Consider the following 20,040-nt stretch of genomic DNA (forward strand, 5'->3'; position numbering starts at 1 on the left):
TCCACTGGTCTGGTTATAGTAAGTATGTAGAACCTCGTCAATTATTTTGAAGGACCATGCTCACTTGGATGAATTCTGTTTTTAGAAAAGTATCCCCTAGCCGTGCCTTAGTTCTACTAGGAAGCCCCTCTCCAAAAGTTGACATTGCGTTAGAGCCCAGGTAGAGATTTCCACAAGTGTGAACAGTATTGATCCATAGTGAATCACAACTCCACCCCTCATACCACTAACTATGAGGTCACTTGTGGATTCGTGAGATAGTCCCTTCTGATATTGGTATCCTGAGATGTTATAACCATAAGGAAGTAACATAAATATCCTTTACTTGGTTGTTGGAATGTTGCAGACAACTTACTAATTATAGAATGCTGGAGAAAGACCAGATGCGGGAGGTAGACAACCTGGTCTCAAAAGATGGGCCATGCTACCCACAAGCTGTGCCTCCTTTGGCACATTGCTGAGTCCCCAAGCCTGGTAAAGAGAGTCACAGAGCCATCGTGAGGATTTAAGAGACTCTAGTACCTGATGGCGCCTAGCATAGTTCCTGCCTCATAGCGTGTTCTGTAATGAGTGTTGCTTTTTGCATCTGAATCCCACCATCTTGGTTCTCTAACCACGTAATGCACTTCTGTGTGCTTTAGGTCAGGGGAGGAAAGGGGATGGAGGAAAGGAAGAAGAGAGACTTCATGCAAAAGGACTGACCTCTGCTTTGCCAAAGAAATGACATTCAACAAAAGAGCACCAAGAAGGAGTGAACTGAAGGACTTTAAGCAAGTCCTACGTACTCCCGTGTTGCCAGAGAGCTGGGGACTGGGAGGCTGGCAGTTCTTCCACCCTTCTGCAGGGAAGGACATGAGGGGGCTTACTGGCAGCCATGAATCATCATAATTATAGACTCGTCTCTTCTGTTTAAAAAGCCACCATTTTAAACATGGCTCCCAGCAATTACAAATCAATTATAACCCACATTATAACCAGACCTCCAATTTTTCAAGTCTGTGGAGTCTTTAAGGACAGATACAAACCATCCTTCTTTGTTTGAGGTCAGGAGTTCAGTAAGATCATTCCACTGGTGAGCCTAAATGAAGCTAACTGGAACTAATGATCAATCAGCCTTCTGATGGCAAGCCGCTCTCCTCATAAGGGATTATTTGTTATCTCTTCCAGGCAATTTCTTTCCTCACGCCCTTGGCCGTTATTTGTGTGGTGAAAATTATCCGGCGAACAGACAAGACTGAAATTAAGGAAGCCTTCTTAGGTAGAGTATCCTCAGTTCCTATTTTAGGGGATGGGGCTGAATTGAATTAGATCACTAGATTAAAAAAAACAATCTCTCAGCTGCACCCAACTGATTTTTCTCTTGGTCACATTCAGCTTGGGAGAAACAAGACGGGATAAACTTTAAGTCTTAAAACGCACCAATGCACAGATGAGAAGTAACGTATATTCCATGGCCCCCTGTTGTCGCTGTCCTTTGTGCTGAATGTGAATGTCTGTATGATCAGAGCTGTGCTGCTCAGGCTGTAAGGGAAAGCGAATCGGAAACTTTGTCACCATTGACTGTCCAATCTCACATTTGTGGGTAATAGACCCACATTACAGGCAATTCAGAAATCGACCACAGACTCCTTAACCAATCACCATTGGCTAGAGGCAAATATGGGCAAAAGCAAATGTAAAATAAAAGAGAAATTGGACACAAGCTCCATAACTCATCTGCTGTTTAGGGGCATTTTGGCAGTTAAACAATTGTTATTGCATAAAGAATGCTAAAATCTTTGCCATCGATTATAACACCATTGTTAGAAACTGTCCCCAAGCTAAGCTGTATCTGCATGCGACATGTTTGACATTTTTAGGACTAAATTCATTTTTCTGATCTGCAGAGCCACTTGGTTTGTTTAGCAACCGAAATAAACTTCCCCGTAGCCAGGTTCCCAGCATTTTTATTTTTATGAAAACTGAGTTATGTTTATTTTTTGATACTGCACATAAAAGCTACCCAAACCCTCACACAAACGTTGGTGGTGGTGTGTTATATGGATTTAACATTCAGTTAGTGAGTAAATTTGGAAATATGAGATTCCCCACTAAAGGGTATATTTGTAAATTATTGGGCTTTGAGAAAATGAAAATGTAGCAAAATATGGTCCTCCTTTTCTTCGTAAAGGAGTGAGGATGAAATCTAGAGTATACAGAGCAATTAAGGGGATTTCTGTCTGAAGCAGGACAGGGAACATTTTTTTATGTAACCTGGCTTTGGTTGGCTCTGTCTAGTTGAAACAAACAGAATCCTTCTCAGATAAATTAGGGGGTTACTTACAGGACTATACAAGCAATCCCACAGACTCCCAAGAATAGGGGGGAAAAGACAGAGGAGCTATTTGGGGACTGAATTAGGGAGCTGGTACATTGGAGCGGAGATGCCCCTCTCAGCTCATGACGGCTCCTCTCTGTCACGTGACCTCCCTCTTCTCGTCACACTGCCATGCCCCATTCTCCTGCCCGTGCTTTTGGTTTGTACGAGGCTTGGCTGGCAGTGGTGGGTGCTCCTGCCTCCACACCTCTGTGACTGTTCGGCCCCAGTGCCCACCTCCATGCTGCCCTGCATCTTGGGGTCGAGACTTCCCAGGCAGAGGCTCGGGCTCAACTCATTTCTCAAGCCTGGCCATGAGTCTCTGAGCTGCCACCCTCAGGCCAGGTGGGTACCTCTGGCTGCTCATGTGTGGTTTCAGTGTTTGGTGATCACATGGTCTATCTCCTCAGCTGAGGTAATAGAAAAGTCAGTTTTTCCAACAAGTGCACAGGTGCCCCTGCCACCCATGGCTCCAGCAGCTGGGGCAGTGTTTGAACAGATATCACTGTGCTCCCCAAAGTGTCCTGTTGGGGGCCCTCTCAGTTGATTTGGAAATCCCTTTGCCTCATTCTTTATTCTCGTCTCCCCCTTGGCATGGAATCCCAAGATACGTGACTGTAGGTAGGAACTGTCCTTCATGGTTATGGTTACAGTTTACTGCCGGCTTTTGGAGTCAGGCTGCTGTTAGTGGCAGTGAATAGCTCACAGTCTCTAAGACTTTTCATTCTCAGCTAAATCTTCCTTAGGTGACATTTCATAATTGCACCCCATACCCTGCCTGCCTCCTATGCATTCACAGAGAAGGTGGAATTATTGGATGTTCTGTTGGCCTAAATAGATGAGAGTCTGCCCTGTAGAAGTGATGGAGAGCCTCATGTTGTTTAGGAAGCCTTGGAAATAGGGATTAGAGGAACGATATTTAAAAATCAAGGACAGGAAACTAGGCACAGCTTTTCCAATGTTATCTGGAATTCAGGACTTTCTCAGTGAGAGTGGTTTAGTGCTCAGGTCCCTTCTGTACTCAGGCGTCCTCTGCCGACCTGAACCCCCAAAACTCCCCTTATCTGCATGTCCATGTGCATCTGTTGCTGAATGAGAGAAGTGAGGTTTGGCCCAAGCAGCATCCAGCTTTAAGGGGTTTAGGCAGCGGACCCCCAGGTCTGTATAACAGGGAACCCTGTTACGGATGGAAGGGGCTGAGTCTCCTGCAATAACAAAAGTGACAACAGAAGCCCCTTGAGCCGCTGGGATGCTTCATTAAGCAGCAGTGTCGTCAGTACAGGCCACTCGTAGGCTAACTTGCTTGACACATTGCTTTGAATTTCTTTATGACATAGTCTGGTTTGTCTTTCTGACTTTTCTCAAGCTCGCAGTGCTGTGCGATGCTGTAAACACAGCCCTTATGAACCAGACCCACCGGGTTATTGTTAATCAGCAAGCATTCCTGATGAGGGTCATTCATTTCCTGCTTGGCCAGCCTTGTGTGCATCTGAGCTCAGCCCAGCCTTCTCTCTGGTATCATGAGAGGCCCCATATTGGTGCCCTGGGGGTTGTGCCATTCAGATGAAAATACTCATCGGTTCAGTTTCCTTTTAGAATGCTGCGATGACTTCCACCCTAAATATTGTTTCTCCAGATCCCCACTCCTTTCTGCCTCCTTCAGACTTTTGGAGCACAGTCAAGTTGCCAGCTGTCGGTGGTTACATCACATCCACACATTTTCTAGCTCAGCGACTGGAAGCTTTTCAAAGAGAGCTGCTCTGTGCACCAGTAAGCCCAGCCAGTATAGAGGCTGGGGAGATGTACGTTGTTCTGGGTCAGTGTCGCAGTCTGTGAAGTTTAACAGTCTGTGAAGTTCCCCAAGGGCATGGGAAGATCAGCTAGTGATGCCTGTTCCCGGAGATCTGTTCTGTGCTCACGCCACGTTAGGACCAGGATAAGGAGGAGTCTGGCCCTGCCGGACAACACGGCAGTGAGTCTCCTGGACCAGCCCTAACAGGAAGGACCCCAGTCTTTTCAGGGAGATCTCCCAGCCTGTTCATTGTCATGGCGCTGGGAGAACACAGCAGCGAAGACAGCCTAGGGAGTTTCCCCTCCTCTCTGTCAAGGAGCCGTTTCAGCGGTGCTCTGAGCTGGGGAGAAAGGAGAGGAACAGGCATTTGGGAAAGGGTCCGTGCACGCGGAATGTAACCAGAGGATCCCGCCGGCTCTCCCGCTCGGTCCCAGGTTTTATACCCCAGTTGCATCCAAGCTGCTGACTCACTGTGCTGTCCGCTGCTCTCCGCCCCAGCGGCCCATCCCTCCTTTGCTGCCACACTAACACATGGCAGCGTTCCCCACCTCACACTTAGATGACTATTTCCCCTTTGACGAAGGTGTTCGTTTGAACTGGTCCCTCCCCTTCTCTCTGCTTCCCGTGACTTGTGCAAAGCAGGTGGGGTTTGTCTCCATCTCTGTGGCCTGTGCCCTTGGTGACTGTGCTGGCCGCTCCACAGGACTTCCTGCTTGCAGAACTACACATTTGTCTGCTTTGATGACCGTGAATTGCTCTAGGCAGCTCCTTCCCACAAATGTCCCTCCACTGCTATTTTCTTCCATAAATCCCAGCTAGTATTGAATAGCTAGTATTTGCCGAAGGGAAATGGTAGCTCCTGTGCTTTATTATTCATCAGAGCAATGGAACGGGCAGCAGTAGGTTTTATTGCATATGCATGACCTTTCACCTTCCATCCCAAGGACTTATCTTTTTTGTAGTCTTGGTAAACACAGGAGAGAGGTGTGACGTCCTTGCAGGGGCAGCTCATGTCACCTGCACCCTTTGGATGATCTGTACTTCATCAAAGTTCTTCCGAGCTGCTTGGAGAAAGTCCCCATGCTGTATATTTAAAATAATGTATTCCGGAAGGTCCTGCTGTTTGGGGTGGCAAAAAGCACCCCCTGGACCAACCTTCTCAAAGCCCAGAGAGGTGTTGGGGCTCTTCCCCTTCTCAGAAATGTGATCTGCTTGATAACACATGGTCAGCTGTTGGTGGGTGATGGGTCAATCAGGACATACTCGCCAAGTGGGAATGTCCCAGACCACAGTAGGATTCCCGCAGTGGCTCTGATGAGAATTATGTCTGAGAAGGTTGCCAACAGGAAATAAAGAAGTTAGTGTTTCTTGCTACCAGTAAAAGAAGTTCTACATGCTGTAGTACTCAATCTGTTCATGTCAGTCCAGAACAGGATAGATGGGCTCCTCTACAATATGGAAAATTTCAGTCAAGGGGTAGAGATAAATTTCGTGTCATAGGGGCTTGGAATTTCATGAGTCACTAGCTAAAGTCCTATCCTAGTTATACTTTACTCTAGCCACCCAAACTTTCCTCTGTTTTTTAAAGTATTGGTTCAGATTTCTGTGGTCATAAATTAAATAGGATGATGATGATGATGATGATGATGATTTTGATTTGGGAGCCAGCTGGTTATTTTTCTGTCTGTTGGTTTTGTTTTGTAGCCGTGTCCTTGGCTCTTGCTTTGAATGGAGTCTGCACAAACACTATTAAGTTAATAGTGGGAAGGTAAGTTCCGGAAAGAAACAAATGGTGACTTAGATGCTTGAGGTCACCTGTGTAGGAACCTTGGCCACAGGACACTGGATGGGACAGCTTTGAGCTCTTCTGGGTTTCCCTTAAAGTGTTGTCCTTCTGGGATTTCTGTCCTCAGCACACGTCTTTCTTCTCCTTTGAATTATGAACTCACTATTTCAGCAAGCAGGTCAGGGCTAAAGAAGGACCCACTGACTACACTTTCTTGTGTGCCAGGGCCCACTGCTGGCATTTCCAGTCCATCCCCGGGTACTCCAGGGCCTCACCCGACACCCACTCACTCGTCAGTTTTGGTCTCCAAAAATAAATAAGGTTACTTCATTACTGTTCTCTTCGGGATAAGAAGTATGGCTTGGCGTTTGAGTTTTGTCTTATGGTGCATTTCCCTTACCCTCCTGGGAAATGATTCCAAGTCTCCATTTATCTTGCTTTCTCCCCCAGCTGCTCTGGAAGTGAGCTAGTCTCTGTAGAGTCCAACAGTCAAAAGGCCTGAATTGGAGACCTGACCTTGGCCCTGAGCCTCTGTTGGCCTTAGGCAGAGTAGCTCACCTCTCAGAATGTTAGCATTTACTCAGTGCCTGTTCGGGACAGGGTGCTGGCCAAGCACAAAGAGGGAGGAAGGCAGACGGGTACAAATAGGGCATCCCTGACCTGGTCCAGTGTTTCTGCAACAGTCCGTGCTGAGCGTCGCCATGGGGGCCCTGCCAAAATGTTGGTTCTCAGGCCTTGTCTGCTTTGAGTTTTTGGTTCAGTATGTGAATAACCACTCTTGGAGAAACACCAGCCGAGTAGGGGAGAAACAGTACACTGGCAGCTCTGATAGATTATTGAAATTGATTATTGATATTTATAGACATTGATAGATTGTTATTGGGCCTAGATCCTAGAGCTGGGAGGACCATTGCGTCAGTGTGTGAGAACCATGACCCAGTATGTGCAGAAAAGGCCCCCCCCACCACCGTGTTCACAGTGGTAGCAAAGCCTTGCCTATGGTAGGCATTGAGCAAATATTAGTTGAATTGATGTGACCGGCCATCACACACCTATATGAGAATCCTCACTTGAGTGAGGCAGAAAAGCACCAGGTGAAGTGTAGAGGTGCAAGAATCCCGCTGCTGGGGTTCAGAGCTGGTCTTTGCCACCTGCTGGCTGTGTGTGACCTGAGGCAGAAGTGTAGTCTTTTTAAGGTTTCATTTTGGCACCTGTAAAATGAAGACGATCCCAGGGTCTGCCTTGGGGTTGTCATGAGAATCATATGACAGGACACTGGTACAGGGCTTAGCACTGTGTCTGGTACCCAACAGGGCTCAGTAAAGGTTCACTCAACCCCACTCCCCTGTAGAGGTCTCTCTCCCACGACACTGGGTGACTGTGTGTCAGTGGAGCAGGTCTTTGGGTCCTCTCAGTGAGGTTAACTGAGACCTGCAACCTGAGAAAGGGCACATGGCCATCCAAGTTCAAGGTAAAGGGCCACGAGCAGCTGGAGCCTTAGATCCGGGAAGCAGCTTCTGAGCGGCGGAACCATAGGGGGGGGCAGGAGCTGCCTTTGCTCCGCCGGTGCTGGGCTTGGGTGCCTCCCGTACGTCGTTAACTTTAAAGTATGGGAGCTGGGGCAGCAGGGAGTGGCGGGGTCAGCTCGGGATCCGTTTGTGATGGCAGCATTGTATATTGAAAATGTCCATGGTGTCTTTTGTAGACCTCGCCCCGATTTCTTTTACCGCTGCTTTCCAGATGGAGTGATGAACTCGGAAATGCACTGCACAGGTGACCCCGATCTGGTGTCCGAGGGCCGCAAAAGCTTCCCCAGCATCCATTCCTCCTGTAAGTTCACTGGCCGGGACACTCTTGAATTCCCCGGTCGTGCTTTGTGATCACTTTCTTCGGGAGTTTAGGTGGTAGGGAAAGTGTTGGTGCATGAGTGTTGGGCACAGTTCATTCTTCTTCACTGTAGTAGCGGTTGGCTTAGACAAAAATCTTCAACTGGAAATAATAAGCCTGCGAACGAGGCTCTGGAGTTTACAAAGCACTGTACGTGTTGCCCTTGTGAGCTCGGCACTGTGTAACATGTGACACTTTGCCCCGTGGCCGTACAGTTCAGGAACTTGGCCGTGCAAAGGAATTTGCCATGCTCCCGGGGACCTCTTCTTTTCAGCTCAGTGTTCACTCTAGCTTATTCCTTCAATGATGGTGTTGTGTGTGTGTGTGTGTGTGTGTCTGTGTGTGTGTGTGTGTCTGTGTACCAAAATATAGCATATGTATGTACACATATGTACATATACATACACACACGCACCCAGTATGTAATCTGATTATAGATATTCAAGCTGGGACTGGCCTTGAGATAAAGAGTAAATAATATGAGTCATGTGCAACACGGTGTCGTGGAAAGAATGGTCTTTGAAGTGGGACCAGTCCTGGCTCTGCCAGGTGCTAGCGCTATGACTTAACCTGTCTGTGCCTCAGTTTCTGCTGTGACATGACAATGTCTCTGTTAATTGCTTGGGGTGAGGGTTAAACTAAGTGATAATCATCACTGGCATTTCTGGAGCGTCTGCCATGCCAAAATGGGTAGGTGCATTATCTTACTTAATCCACTCACTAAATGTAAAGTACTTAGTATAGTGCTTTAAATAAGCAGTAGTTATCCACATTCTGTTTAGTACCAGAGCTGAGGTTTCCAGAGTACCCTGGCTGATGTCTTCATTCATCCCATCAGTGTTTATGGAATGACTTTGGTGCCAGGCACTGTGCCAGGTGCTGGGGACACAAAGATAAAAAAGACAGAGTTCATGTCCCGGGGGTCCACAGGCTTTGGCAGACTGTATATTTAGCTGATTCTGGGATAATTGGAGAACCATGGCTACAGATGACCTCTTGGGAGAGGACAGGCAGCTGTCGTGGTCCAAAGCCCCCGATCGCCCCGGGACTGATCATTATTTACCTTTGGCAGCCTGTTACCTGAGTCTTTTCTGTTTTATTCTAAGTTCCTGAGACACACCCTGATCATGGCAGGGCCACGGAATAACTGAATGCCCTTTCTTGCCGAGTGGCCGTTGCACAGTCTGCTCACAGCCATTGGAGACTAGGGTTTGTCCACAAGATATCAGGGTGGCAGGCACTCTAAGTGAGTGGCCGTCAACCTGCATGACAGCCCTGCCGAGTCCAGCGGTCCCATTTTACACACAGGGACGTTGAGGCTCAGACAGCCTCAGGGACTCACCCAAGGACACTTAGCTGACCCTCACACCAGCCTCCACCACGACAGTGTCTTGGGGCTTTTGGTGATTAAATACAGTGATGTATTCACATTTCACGTTCATTTAAATAAATAACTTATTTTCTTCTCGGTTTCTTGGAGACTATGGTGGGCTGAATAGGGACACCCCAGAAGATATGTCCAAGTCCCAGCCCACAGGACCTGTGAACGTGATCTGATTTGGAAAAAGGGTCTCTGCAGATGTAACTCAGTTTAGGTTCTCAAGATGACATCCTGCTGGATTTAGAGTGGGCCCTAAATCCCACGACAGGTGTCCTTATAAGAGAAGGGCAGAGGAATGCCTGAGACACACAAAGGGAAGGAGGCCTCATGACGATGGAGGCAGAGATTGACGTGATGCAGCTACAGGTCGAGAGGTACCTGCCACCAGGCGCTGGAAGAGGCAGGAAGAACCTAAGCCTTCAGAGGGAGCATGGCCCTGCTGACACCTTGGTTGGACTTCCGGCCTCCAGAACTATGAGAGAACAAATGTAGATGGAACACTTTGCGGTTAGTGGAAAGGGTTCGGCTTTAGGGTCGTCGGGGAGGTTGAGAGAAACATGTTATTCTGCGTGTGCTTCTTGAAAATGCCTTCTGAGGCGAATGTGGCAAGGGGCATGCAGGCGATGCACAAAGGTGTAGGCTTTGAGGTTCTTCTGGCCTTCAGTTATCCCTATAACTTGAGGCGGAACATCTATTTGGAACCATCCCTCCCTCTTTCTCCTCCCTGAAGTCACATTTTAAGTGAGTGTCTGTTTGGGAGGAGTCGTAGGTGCCAGCTGGAGGACTGCCTGCTGTGTTGAGTCATTTCTCCATATCGCCAGGGCTTCCCATGCTGGCATTGCGTGGCGGTCCCTGGGATAGCAGCCACCTGGGCTCCACTCCCACCTGCCTTCCATCTCTGTCCTTGCGGGGTCACTCAGGGTCTCTGTTGTTTTAGGACACGTTCTGTCCCCCAAAGACTTGGTGCTGAGCTTTAAGGGGCTTCAAAAATTAGAAGCAGTAAGCAGTGAAACCCCATGGCAAAACCTTAAGTAAAAATTAGAGGCAGTAAGAAGTGAAAACCTATGGCTTTTGAATAGTTGACTGAGGACTGGAGCACAATTTCGTATCTACTGTTGCATTTGAACTTGGGAAGGAAATAGCATTCATGTGAATAACTCAAGCTGGAAGACTGCTGGACCCCAGAAATTAGAGGGCAGGGCCCCCCCCCAACACATTTCTTTTAGATGCACACCCTCTGTATTAAATGCTTTTTCTCACAGGGCTGCCTGCCAGCTGCCTTGTCAATGCATGGCTGATGTCCCATCCATGCTAGACAAGCTTTTTGACAGAGGCTATTACTATCTTTAGCTTAAGATGCTACTTAAAATGTTACAAATTGTTACTACTTGGCAGACACAACATCCTACCCGCTTCTAGGCTGCCATGGTGCTATTTCCATCTGCTCTTTCTCTCTCTTATGATTGGTCAGTGATCGCCTTGCAGGGAGCTGCCATGTCCATTTAGAAAAACCATCAGTGCTGTTTTCTGGGTCCTTTCTGAGTGACTGGGAAGCCTCGCAGTGGTTGACTCTTTGCTCCTCAGAGGAGCTGGTAGACCTCAGAGGGGTGACCTAAATGGACTCCCATTTTGTGCACACGCTCTTCTGTCAGTAAGTCAGTTTTGTAGGGTGCACTTGAGTGAGTAGACACAGGCGTTCTGGACTGAGGGGTCTCGTAAGACGAATTCCCCATGCTGGGTAAACATGGGCGTGCTTTGCTCTGCTTACAGATGACTGGAGACTGGAAGGCAGTCCTGTCCACATGTCGCCCTGCAGAGCAACTGGTTTTCTTTGAACTTAAGAACAAACGTTGATTTTTTTCAAAGCAAAAGATCTTGTTCGTAATCTACCAAAACCGCACTCCCCTGAAGTGCTCACATGGCCAGCTGGCCCCGAGCCACGCGTCCCATGGCAGCCATCTCAGGGGACTTGTTCTGTAAGGTGGCCTGAGCCACCCTTGATGGCTAAAGCAGAGACCGCAGTTTCAAAGAGCGAGGGATTTCCTTCAGACAATTTTCTGGAAGTTTAGAATTAAAAGTGGAGAAAGGTAATGTAGCTTTACAGCAAGGATGTTCTGAAAAGCAAATAGTCTTTCATCACATAATCTCAGCTTTTAATGCATATTGACTCACCTTCCAGAAAGAAGATGAATTTCAGACGGAAAAATAGAAAATAAACCCCACCAAATTATTAATGCCAGTCAAGCTATTAGGAAACTTCTTTCCTATAAAAATGGTGGAATTGAATAAAGCAATACTGTTGTCCAGGGGTTGGCAAAAGACAGCCAAATCTAGTGGCTGCCTGTTTTTGTAAATACAGTTTTATTGGTCCATTCATTGACATTTTGTCTGTGAACGCTTTCACTTTGTAATGGCAGAGTTGAGTAGTTGAAAAAAGAGGCATGGCCCACAAAACTGGAAACATGCTCCAAATAGTATTTAAAAGCGTATAACTTCATGGGGTGGGGTGGGCGGGCGGGATGAATAGACAGGGCACAGAGGATTTTTAGGGCAGTGAAAATACATCCGTACGGTCCTATAATTATGGGCACCTGTCATTATGCTTTTCTCCAAACCCACAGAATGTACAACGCCAAGAGCGACCCCCTAAAGTGAACTGGGGACTTGGTGTGATTATGAAGTATCAGTGCAGGTTCATCGATTGTAACAAATGTCGGAGGGTGCTGATCAGGAGGAGGGCTATGAATGTGTGGGGGCAGGAGGGATGGGGCAATCTCTTTACCGTCTTAATTTTGCCCTGAACCTAAAACTCTAAAAAATTACAGTAATCAAAGAACATTACTAAAGCAAGACCAGTGCACTTGAACTGTGCACATAGATGCTTCATTTTTAAGCAAGTCCATTGCAGTATAGAAAGGGGGAGTTTATAGGACAATTCGTGCTTGTGGGATATATTTTTTAAATGACAGACAAGAATTGTAAAGGTGTATCTGGCTACCGATGGTGTAGGAGACTTCTTGAGCACTTCCTGTTTTGTAGGTACGGGGGCTAGCACTTGGGGAGGGTACAGGATGGTCAGACATGGCCTGTGTCCTTTTTGGGAAAAGGCAGGTCCCAGGTGCTTCAATGCAGTGCTCTGGGGTTGAGGAGGTGAGAATTCCCATCAGGGGACAAGGGACAGGGGACAGCCTCCGGGAGGAAAAACGCTTTCTCCTGTGCTCTCCCAGGAGAGTACATACAAGCTACATGTTCCGAGATATTTATGTTTAAACTGTCTTCATTCTGTTCTTCAGCTGCTGTAGACTCCTAGATGGAAAATCGTTTCTGTACAGGATTCTAGTTTACAGTGCTTTTGAGAGAAGTCTGATGGCACTTTTCCCCTTTGTTTTGTTTTTCTCTTTCTGTCACTGAACCCTCTTAGGATCCTTTCAGTATCTCTGGTTATGTGAAGTTTCACGATGTGCCTTACTGGGTTTTTTTTCCTGTGTTGTTCTGGTCCCCCAGTGGGTCCTTTTCATCTAGAACTTCATGTATCTCCTCTCTATGTTCTGTTTCTTTTCCCTGGATCCTGTATTGGGCAGATGTTGAAACTCCTGGGTTGATCTTATCTTTTTTATTTGATTTCCTATTGTCTAGCTCTTTGTCTTTTTTGTTCATCTTCCCAGGAGACTTTTAAAATTTTATTTACCAGTGCTTCTATTGAATTGTATTATAACTTTTATATTTACTATTTCCAGCAGCTCTTTCCTGAACTCTTATTTTAAAAAAAATCCTGTTCTTTTTTTTCATGGGTACAATATGTTTCCTCCCTTTGTTTGCAGGTGTCATCTGTTCCCCACCTTCTGTTTATTTATGTGTTTTCGTATCTAGCTTTTGTTAGATCACCAAATAGCTGGAGATCTTCAGCTGTATGTTCTTATTTAAAATGACACCACTGAATCTAAGTGGGAGGAGCTTATTAGTTGGGCTTCACTGAAGGGTGATCAGAGAATGAGCTGCGTTTGCACTGATTGGCTCTGAGTATTAGCATCTAGCCTTTACTTGGAGGCTGTTTGATTCCATAGGAGGAGTATACATGAGCCTGGCATTCTGGCAGTTGTGCAGAAGGGGCTTGGGTTTCTTGCAGGTCAATTTGCAGACGTTCCCTTAGTCCCCCTGCTTTTAGTCTGGTTGCTCAGCCCTGTTTTCCACTTGCCTGCTTTCCAAGCATGGAGCCTCAGCTGGTTAAACCTTATAACTTCTTCAAGAGTCAGGTAAGTGGCAGTTTCCTGGTTTGCAGGATGGGGTGGGGACCTGGAGAGTTTAACTGCTCTTTATAGGGACTTTCCATCCACTTTTCTGTTTCCAGCCTGTGTCTCACCCTGCCCCCTGCAGCACCTGGTACCTCCAGTTCAAAGCTTTGCAGGGTCCTGCCTGGTGAATGAGCGGTTCTCATGGGTACCACCCTCTGCAGGCACGTAGGCTTCTCCTTCCTTGGCTCTGAGTCATGTCGCTCTGCCATGTGCTTCCCATCTTGATACCTTGTGGTTTGCAGTTGAGGTGCTTCTATTTAAGATAGAATGCGTGTTCCTGTTTGCATTAGTCAGGGTTCGCCAGAGAAACAGAACTATTGGGTGTGTGTGTGTGTGTGTGTGTTGGAGAGAGAGTTGGAGGGTGGGGATTTTAAGGAATTGGCGCACATGATTGTGTGGTTTGGCAAATCTGAAATCTATAGGTCAGCCAGCAGGCTGGAAACTTACCAGGTAGGAGTTGATGTTGCCGTCTTAAGTCCGAAATCTTCAGGGCAGACCTCAGACTGCAGAGTCCAGCAGGCTTCCTATGCTGCAGTCTTGAGGTAGAATTCCTCATTTGGGAAACCTCAGTCTTTGCTGAAGCCTTCAACTGATTGGATGAAGCCCACCCACATGATGGAGGGTGAGCTCCTTTACTTAAAATCAACTGATTGTAAATGCTTCTACATCTGAAATAGACCTTTGCAGTAAAAGTTAGACTGGTGTTGACCAAACAGCTGGACACCATGGCCAAGCCAAGTTGACACATAAAAGTAGCCATCACATAGTTGTTTCTTTCCTTCCCTATAATTTTAAAATCAGAAATACCTTAGTTGCAGAGATACCATATGTTAGAAGGTTCTCGTATATCCTTAGCATTACTTTGATGACAGAGTCCTTGAGACTGGAGTACATACACTGAAGGGTCTTTGCAAGCCGAGTGTCTGGGAGGTGGTTTTTTTTTGCTGAATGAATCCAAATGGGTTCTAACTGTGGACTGAGAAATTATCATCAAGTATCATCTAAGCTAACTAGGCAGGCTTAACTCCATCGAGCATGGATAGTCAGTATTATAAACCGGCTTGCTCTTAGAGTGGCGAGGCAGGCTTTTGCATAAAGAAACAGGAAACAGGAGAGCAGAGGAGATGGCAGGATCCGTTTATTTGGCATCACTTAATGAAATGAAATTGCTGTCCAGGGAAGTTGCTGGTAGATGGAAAGCTTAAAAATGCCACCTTCTTCTTCTTCTTTTAAAAATGGTATAAAATTGAAAGCCATAAACAAATAAGACAAACAAAAACTCACAAATGCAGGCACAGATTGGTGGTTACCAGAGGGAAAGGGGGGGTGAGGGAGAGATAGAAAAAGGGTAAAGGAGTCAAAGATAGGGTGACAGAAGGCTATTTGACTCTGGGTAGTGAACACACAATGCGATATATAGATGATGTATGATAGAAATATGTACACTTTAAACCTATGTAATTTTATTAACCAGTGTCACTCCAATAAATTTAATAATTTTTTTAAAAAGGTGATTGGTGGTTGCCTTGGTAATGTAGGAGCATAAAAAAAGTTTCCAAGGAAACGATTGGAATGATGGCTATGTTTATGATCTTGTCCACGGTGATGTATTCATGAGTGTGTGTGAGTGTGTGTGTGTGTGTGTGTGTGTGTGTGTGTGTGTGTAAATATTTAAAAATTGTACATTAAAAAAATGGTATAAAATGGCATGGGCTGCTTAGGTCAAAGGGTCAGGTCAGCCAGGACAAACTGGTGGTCAGTTGTCTGATGTCAGCTCAACTTGTGTGGTTTCTCTTATAACTTAGTGACAAAAGCTCCCAGGTTCATTGTCATGGCAAGAGCCCCTCAGAGCTTTTCTCCTAAGTTTGTATCATCCTATGTCACACGCTTCCCGGACAATTTCAGAGGCTCTGGAAAGCACCTGAACTAATTCTGCCACATCTTCCTCATCCAAATGGAGACGCTCCAGAACATTGGAAAGGCTTGTTTTGGGGTTGCCAACCCCCTGGAGGAATTGATTGCTTTAACTAGCATCATACCTCTTTGCAGGACGGTGTTTCTCCAACTTTCTCTCCTTATCACCCCCTCGTCCTTTTTTAGACTCTTCCCTAATTGCTCATCTCTACCATGAAATGTTCATGCCGCAGATATACTGTGTATCTGTGTCCTGTGGCCCTTTGGAGATTTTCTCATCTCCCCAAGAACTAGTTCTCATCTCCTTGAGGGCGATATTGTCCTGGTTGAGAATTCATGTTTTGGCGTGCTGGTAGTTCTCAACTGGGCAATTTTACCCCCCACCCCCACCCTAGGGGACACTTAACAATGTCCAGAGACATTTTTCGTTGCCACAAGTTGAGGGGGTTTGCTACTGGCATCTAGTAGGTAGAGGCCAGGGATGCTGCTAAACATCCTATGGTGCATAGGACAGTCCCCACAACACAGAAGTATCCGGTCCAAAATGTCAATAGCTTCCTGGCTGAGAAACCCTCTTCTAGGGTAATTAGGCAAATAGGTAGGCAAAGTTGATCACGCATATATTAAATTCGCCCACTCTCCAAGTTCTTGGTCTGTAAATAGAATCTTTTTAGAAATGCATACTGTTTAATTAATCAAAACACTCTCCCTCAAAGACCTGGCTCACTACTTGATTTCTATGGGAAAAAAAGATCAGGACTAGATTAAAGGTTATAATTAAAGCCGAATGCCTTTTCATTTCTGTCTTTTTAAACTTTTTGTTACAAAAAAATTTCAGACATATATAAAATAAATCAGAAATCTAGTGACTATCCAAACTCCGGGTTCAGTATTCTGCCATTCTTGCTTCCTGTTTTTCACTGCCCATTTCCTACCGCCATTTTATAACGATGATTTTTTTTTGGTTATTTTAGCGTTTTAAGGTAAAATTTACATTGACATGCATAAATCGTTGCCATTCAGTTCTGACAAATGCACACACCATGTAACCCATATTATTATCACAATGTAGCATACTTCCGTTACCCCAGAAAGTTCCTCTGTGCCCATTTCCAGTCAGTCTTCATCCCCTCCAGACAGCCGCCATACAGGGTTTTGTTTTTAACTTTCATTTTACCTGTTTTGAAACTTCATATAAATGGAATCATACAGTGTTCTTTTTGTGCCTGGCAGCTTTTATTCAGTGTACTGTCCTGAAGTTCTTCGTGTTCTTAGGAGTACAGTCAGTAATGGATTCTGTTTTATTGCTGAAGTGTACTTCATGGTCATGAACATTCCACAAATTGTTTATTCATTCTCCTTTTGATAAGCATTTGGATTGTTTCCAGTTTTTTTCAGTTGTCAGTAAAGCTGCTATAAATATTTGTGTGCAAGTCTTTTAGTGGACTGCGTTGTCATTTAGCTTGGCTAAATATTAATGAGCGGCTTTGCTGGGTAAAAAGTCAGGTCTATGTTTAACATTAGAAGAAACTGCCAAAGATTTTTACACAATGCTCAGGTTGGTGTCCATTCCCACGGGCAATGTGTGAAAATTCCAGGTACTACGTATCTTCACCTACATTTGGTGTTTGCAATCTCTTTAGGTTTACTCATTTCGGTGGGTGTGCAAGTGGTGTCTCATTGTAGTTTTAATTTGCATTTCCCGATGACTAATGATATTGTGTACACTTTCATTTGCATATTGGCTGTTTACATGTCTTCCTTGGTGCAGTGTCCAGTTCTTTGCCCATTAAATTTTTTCGCCTATTTATAATATGGTTAATTAATTGGTGGAGCTTCCTTATATTTTGTCAAATAAATGTTTTGTGAATATTTTCTCCCATCAGTGGCTCGCCTATTTATTTTCTTAGTGGTGTTTTTTGATGAGCAGTAGTTTTAAATTTTGATTAAATCTGTTACTCCACTTTTTTCCAGCACCATTTATTCAAGAGACTTTCCTTTCACCATCAAATAGGTTTTGTGCCTTTGCAAAAATTAATAGACGGTATAAGTGCGGGTCTCTTTCTGCATTTATTAATCTACATGCCTACCCTTATGCCAGAACCACATTCTGTTGATTACTCTAGCTTTAAGGTAGGTTTTGAAGTCAGACAGTTTTGAGTTCTTCATCTTTGTTTTCTTTTTCTCAAGGTTATTTTGGTGATTATAGGTCTTTGGAGCTGGGGTCAGGGACAGTGGCAGGTTCTCTTTGAACGACACCCATGCCTTAGGACCTGGGTATTGCAGATAGGGAGCACAGTAGCCATTGGTCTTCTTGGGAGATGAGAAATCCTGACAGCCTGCCCCTCCCAGGAAGATACCACTGCCCTTTCTGGGAGCAGGGGAAAGAGGGAGGAAGCCCTCTGTTCTGGGTTGCATCCCCCTGGAATGGAGTTTTTCCATCATGGTAAGCTGGGGTGGGGTAGGGGGGAGGGTTCATACACCACAGACTGTCACTCTTCTTACTGAAGTTAGTATATTTTCTTCAATAAATGTTTCTTCATTTGCTGTATGCTCTTAGGACCATTTCTGGAGACTTAAAAACATTTTTAAAGAATAATTTTCCCCAGTTTTCCTTGGGAGTGGGTCCACATAGCTCCCCACATTACCACTTGAGTAGCAGAATTCCCCAGTTTTGATAGATTGTGTTTTTAAATCAGTGTGTATATTTTATCTAGTTTGTTGAATTTTATGAGTATAAAGTTGTTCATAATATCTCCGTATTGACTTTTTGATGTTTGTAACATCAGTAGTGATAGCCCCTCTTCCATTTCTGTTATAGGAATGTGTGTTTTCTTTTTTTTCTTGATTAATTTTATTTGGGATGTATCAGTTTTACTAACCTTTTTTTCAAAAAACAACTTTTGTCTCTATTCTACTTCATTGATTTTGGCTCTTATCTGTATTACTCATCGTTTTTAATTGGTATTTAATTTACTCATAATTCTGTAGCTTCTTAAGTTGGAAATAAGCATTTAAAGATATAAATTTCTCCTACACCCTGCTTTAGCTGTACCCCACACAATTTGATGTATTGTATCTTTATTGATATTATGTTCAAAATATTTTCTACCTTTCCTTGTGCTATCCTCTTTGATTTGTGGGTTATTTAGAAGAGGGTTTTTTACTTTTCAAATATTTAAGTCTTTCTGGCTATCTTAATGGTATACATTTTTAATTGAGTTTTATTTGTGAATAGAAACCATGCTACACAAAATTTCAGTCTTTTGAAATTTATAGAGATTTGTTTTATTGCCTAGTGTATACTTCATCTTGGTGGGTGTTCCAGGCAGACCTGAAAGTGAATCCTGCATTTGTGGGAGTGCCATTCCATATATGTCAATGAAATTAAGATGGTGTCATTCAGAAATTTTTGATCCTTGATTTTTTTTTCTTTTTGTCTTGTTGTTCCGTTCAATAAATGATACTAGGGCTTGATCGTTGTTAACTACGATTATAGATTTGTCTGTTTCTCCTTTTAGTTCTGCACTGCTTTACCTCACATACTTTGGAGCTCTCTATATAGGCATATACACATTTATGTTTGTTATGTATCCTTGATGTGTTGGCCCTTTTATTACTATGAAATGTCCTCTGCTCATTTTATCTCTTCCTATTTCATGTAATGACTTCTTGTGGATGCAAGGCCCATGGGTCCATCAATTGTGAAACATTTTCATAGTGGAGACCTTGTTTTTGGCCCTTGGCAATGAAATAGACTTGAATTATAAATGAATTGTTGGTTAGACAGCTGTGTTATGTGGGTTTCTTTTAGCACTGTTTCAAACCATTGGCTTTTAATTCAGTCTTCCAATTTGGGCCCAAAGATGATTCAAGATGAGAGATATATTCTAAAAACTAGAAATTCAAATTACCACATGTCCTCTGTAATGGACATCTCTTGGGATATGGTGAGGTGAATGGATTGATATATGGATAGAAGGAACGAAATCAATCCACCAGTCAGTCAGTCATGAGACAACAATGTTACATAATCCCCTTCCCTGGAAATTGTCCCAGTCCTGAGTGGGTGTCCATCCTCTGCTGGGGCCCTGCCATTGAAACATGACCTTTCGGGTTCAGAACCACCAGGCCCTTTCTTTGTGTTTTCTCAGATTCGTATGTATATCCTTAGAACCAGTGTGGCTTTTCTTTTCCCTTTTGGATAGAACTCATAAACATATATAAGTTATTCCCATGGGGGCCTCCACAGCAAACTTATGCCTCCCAGTAGGTCTGGGGGCTGCCTCTCCCACCTCTTTTGGCATCTACTTGGAAAATGCAAAGTCATTTTCATGTTAGCCGGAGCCAACCTAATTAGAAAGTTAAGTCTGCCGAAGGAGAATGAAACAGCCAAGTCTGTGCCGTCTTTGGATGATTCAGACCAATGCTTCTTCCCTTCCATCAGCCTCTGGAGTCTGCTAATTAGTGCTAAATAGCACCTCCCTCCTATGCCAGCAGTGGATTTGGCGCTGGGGATATAGAAGCAGAAAAAGCATTTCAAGCCTTTGAAGAGGATGACATTCTGGAATGATGATATCAGCACACTCCACAGCACCACGCTCCTTGGTGGCTTCCAGTCTACCGAAAGGA

General features: G+C 44.7%; 1 protein-coding gene across 4 annotated transcripts in view; it reads left to right on the forward strand.

The window, feature by feature from the left end:
* PLPP4 (phospholipid phosphatase 4) overlaps window positions 1–20,040 on the forward strand; it is a 102,774-nt gene that overhangs the window by 37,796 nt on the left and 44,938 nt on the right. Inside the window, exons 3-5 of one of the 4 annotated variants that reach the window (XM_019642906.1) lie at window positions 1,168–1,258; window positions 5,853–5,916; window positions 7,640–7,764. The exons of 2 other annotated variants lie outside the window; for them this stretch is intronic. In XM_019642906.1, the coding sequence (XP_019498451.1) occupies window positions 1,168–1,258; window positions 5,853–5,916; window positions 7,640–7,764 (280 nt within the window). The remainder of the gene's footprint in view (window positions 1–1,167; window positions 1,259–5,852; window positions 5,917–7,639; window positions 7,765–20,040) is intronic. One more of the 4 variants, XM_019642907.1, reaches the window with a different exon arrangement.

This window comes from Hipposideros armiger, unplaced genomic scaffold, assembly GCF_001890085.2.
Source record: "Hipposideros armiger isolate ML-2016 unplaced genomic scaffold, ASM189008v1 scaffold_74, whole genome shotgun sequence".
NCBI lineage: Eukaryota > Metazoa > Chordata > Mammalia > Chiroptera > Hipposideridae > Hipposideros > Hipposideros armiger.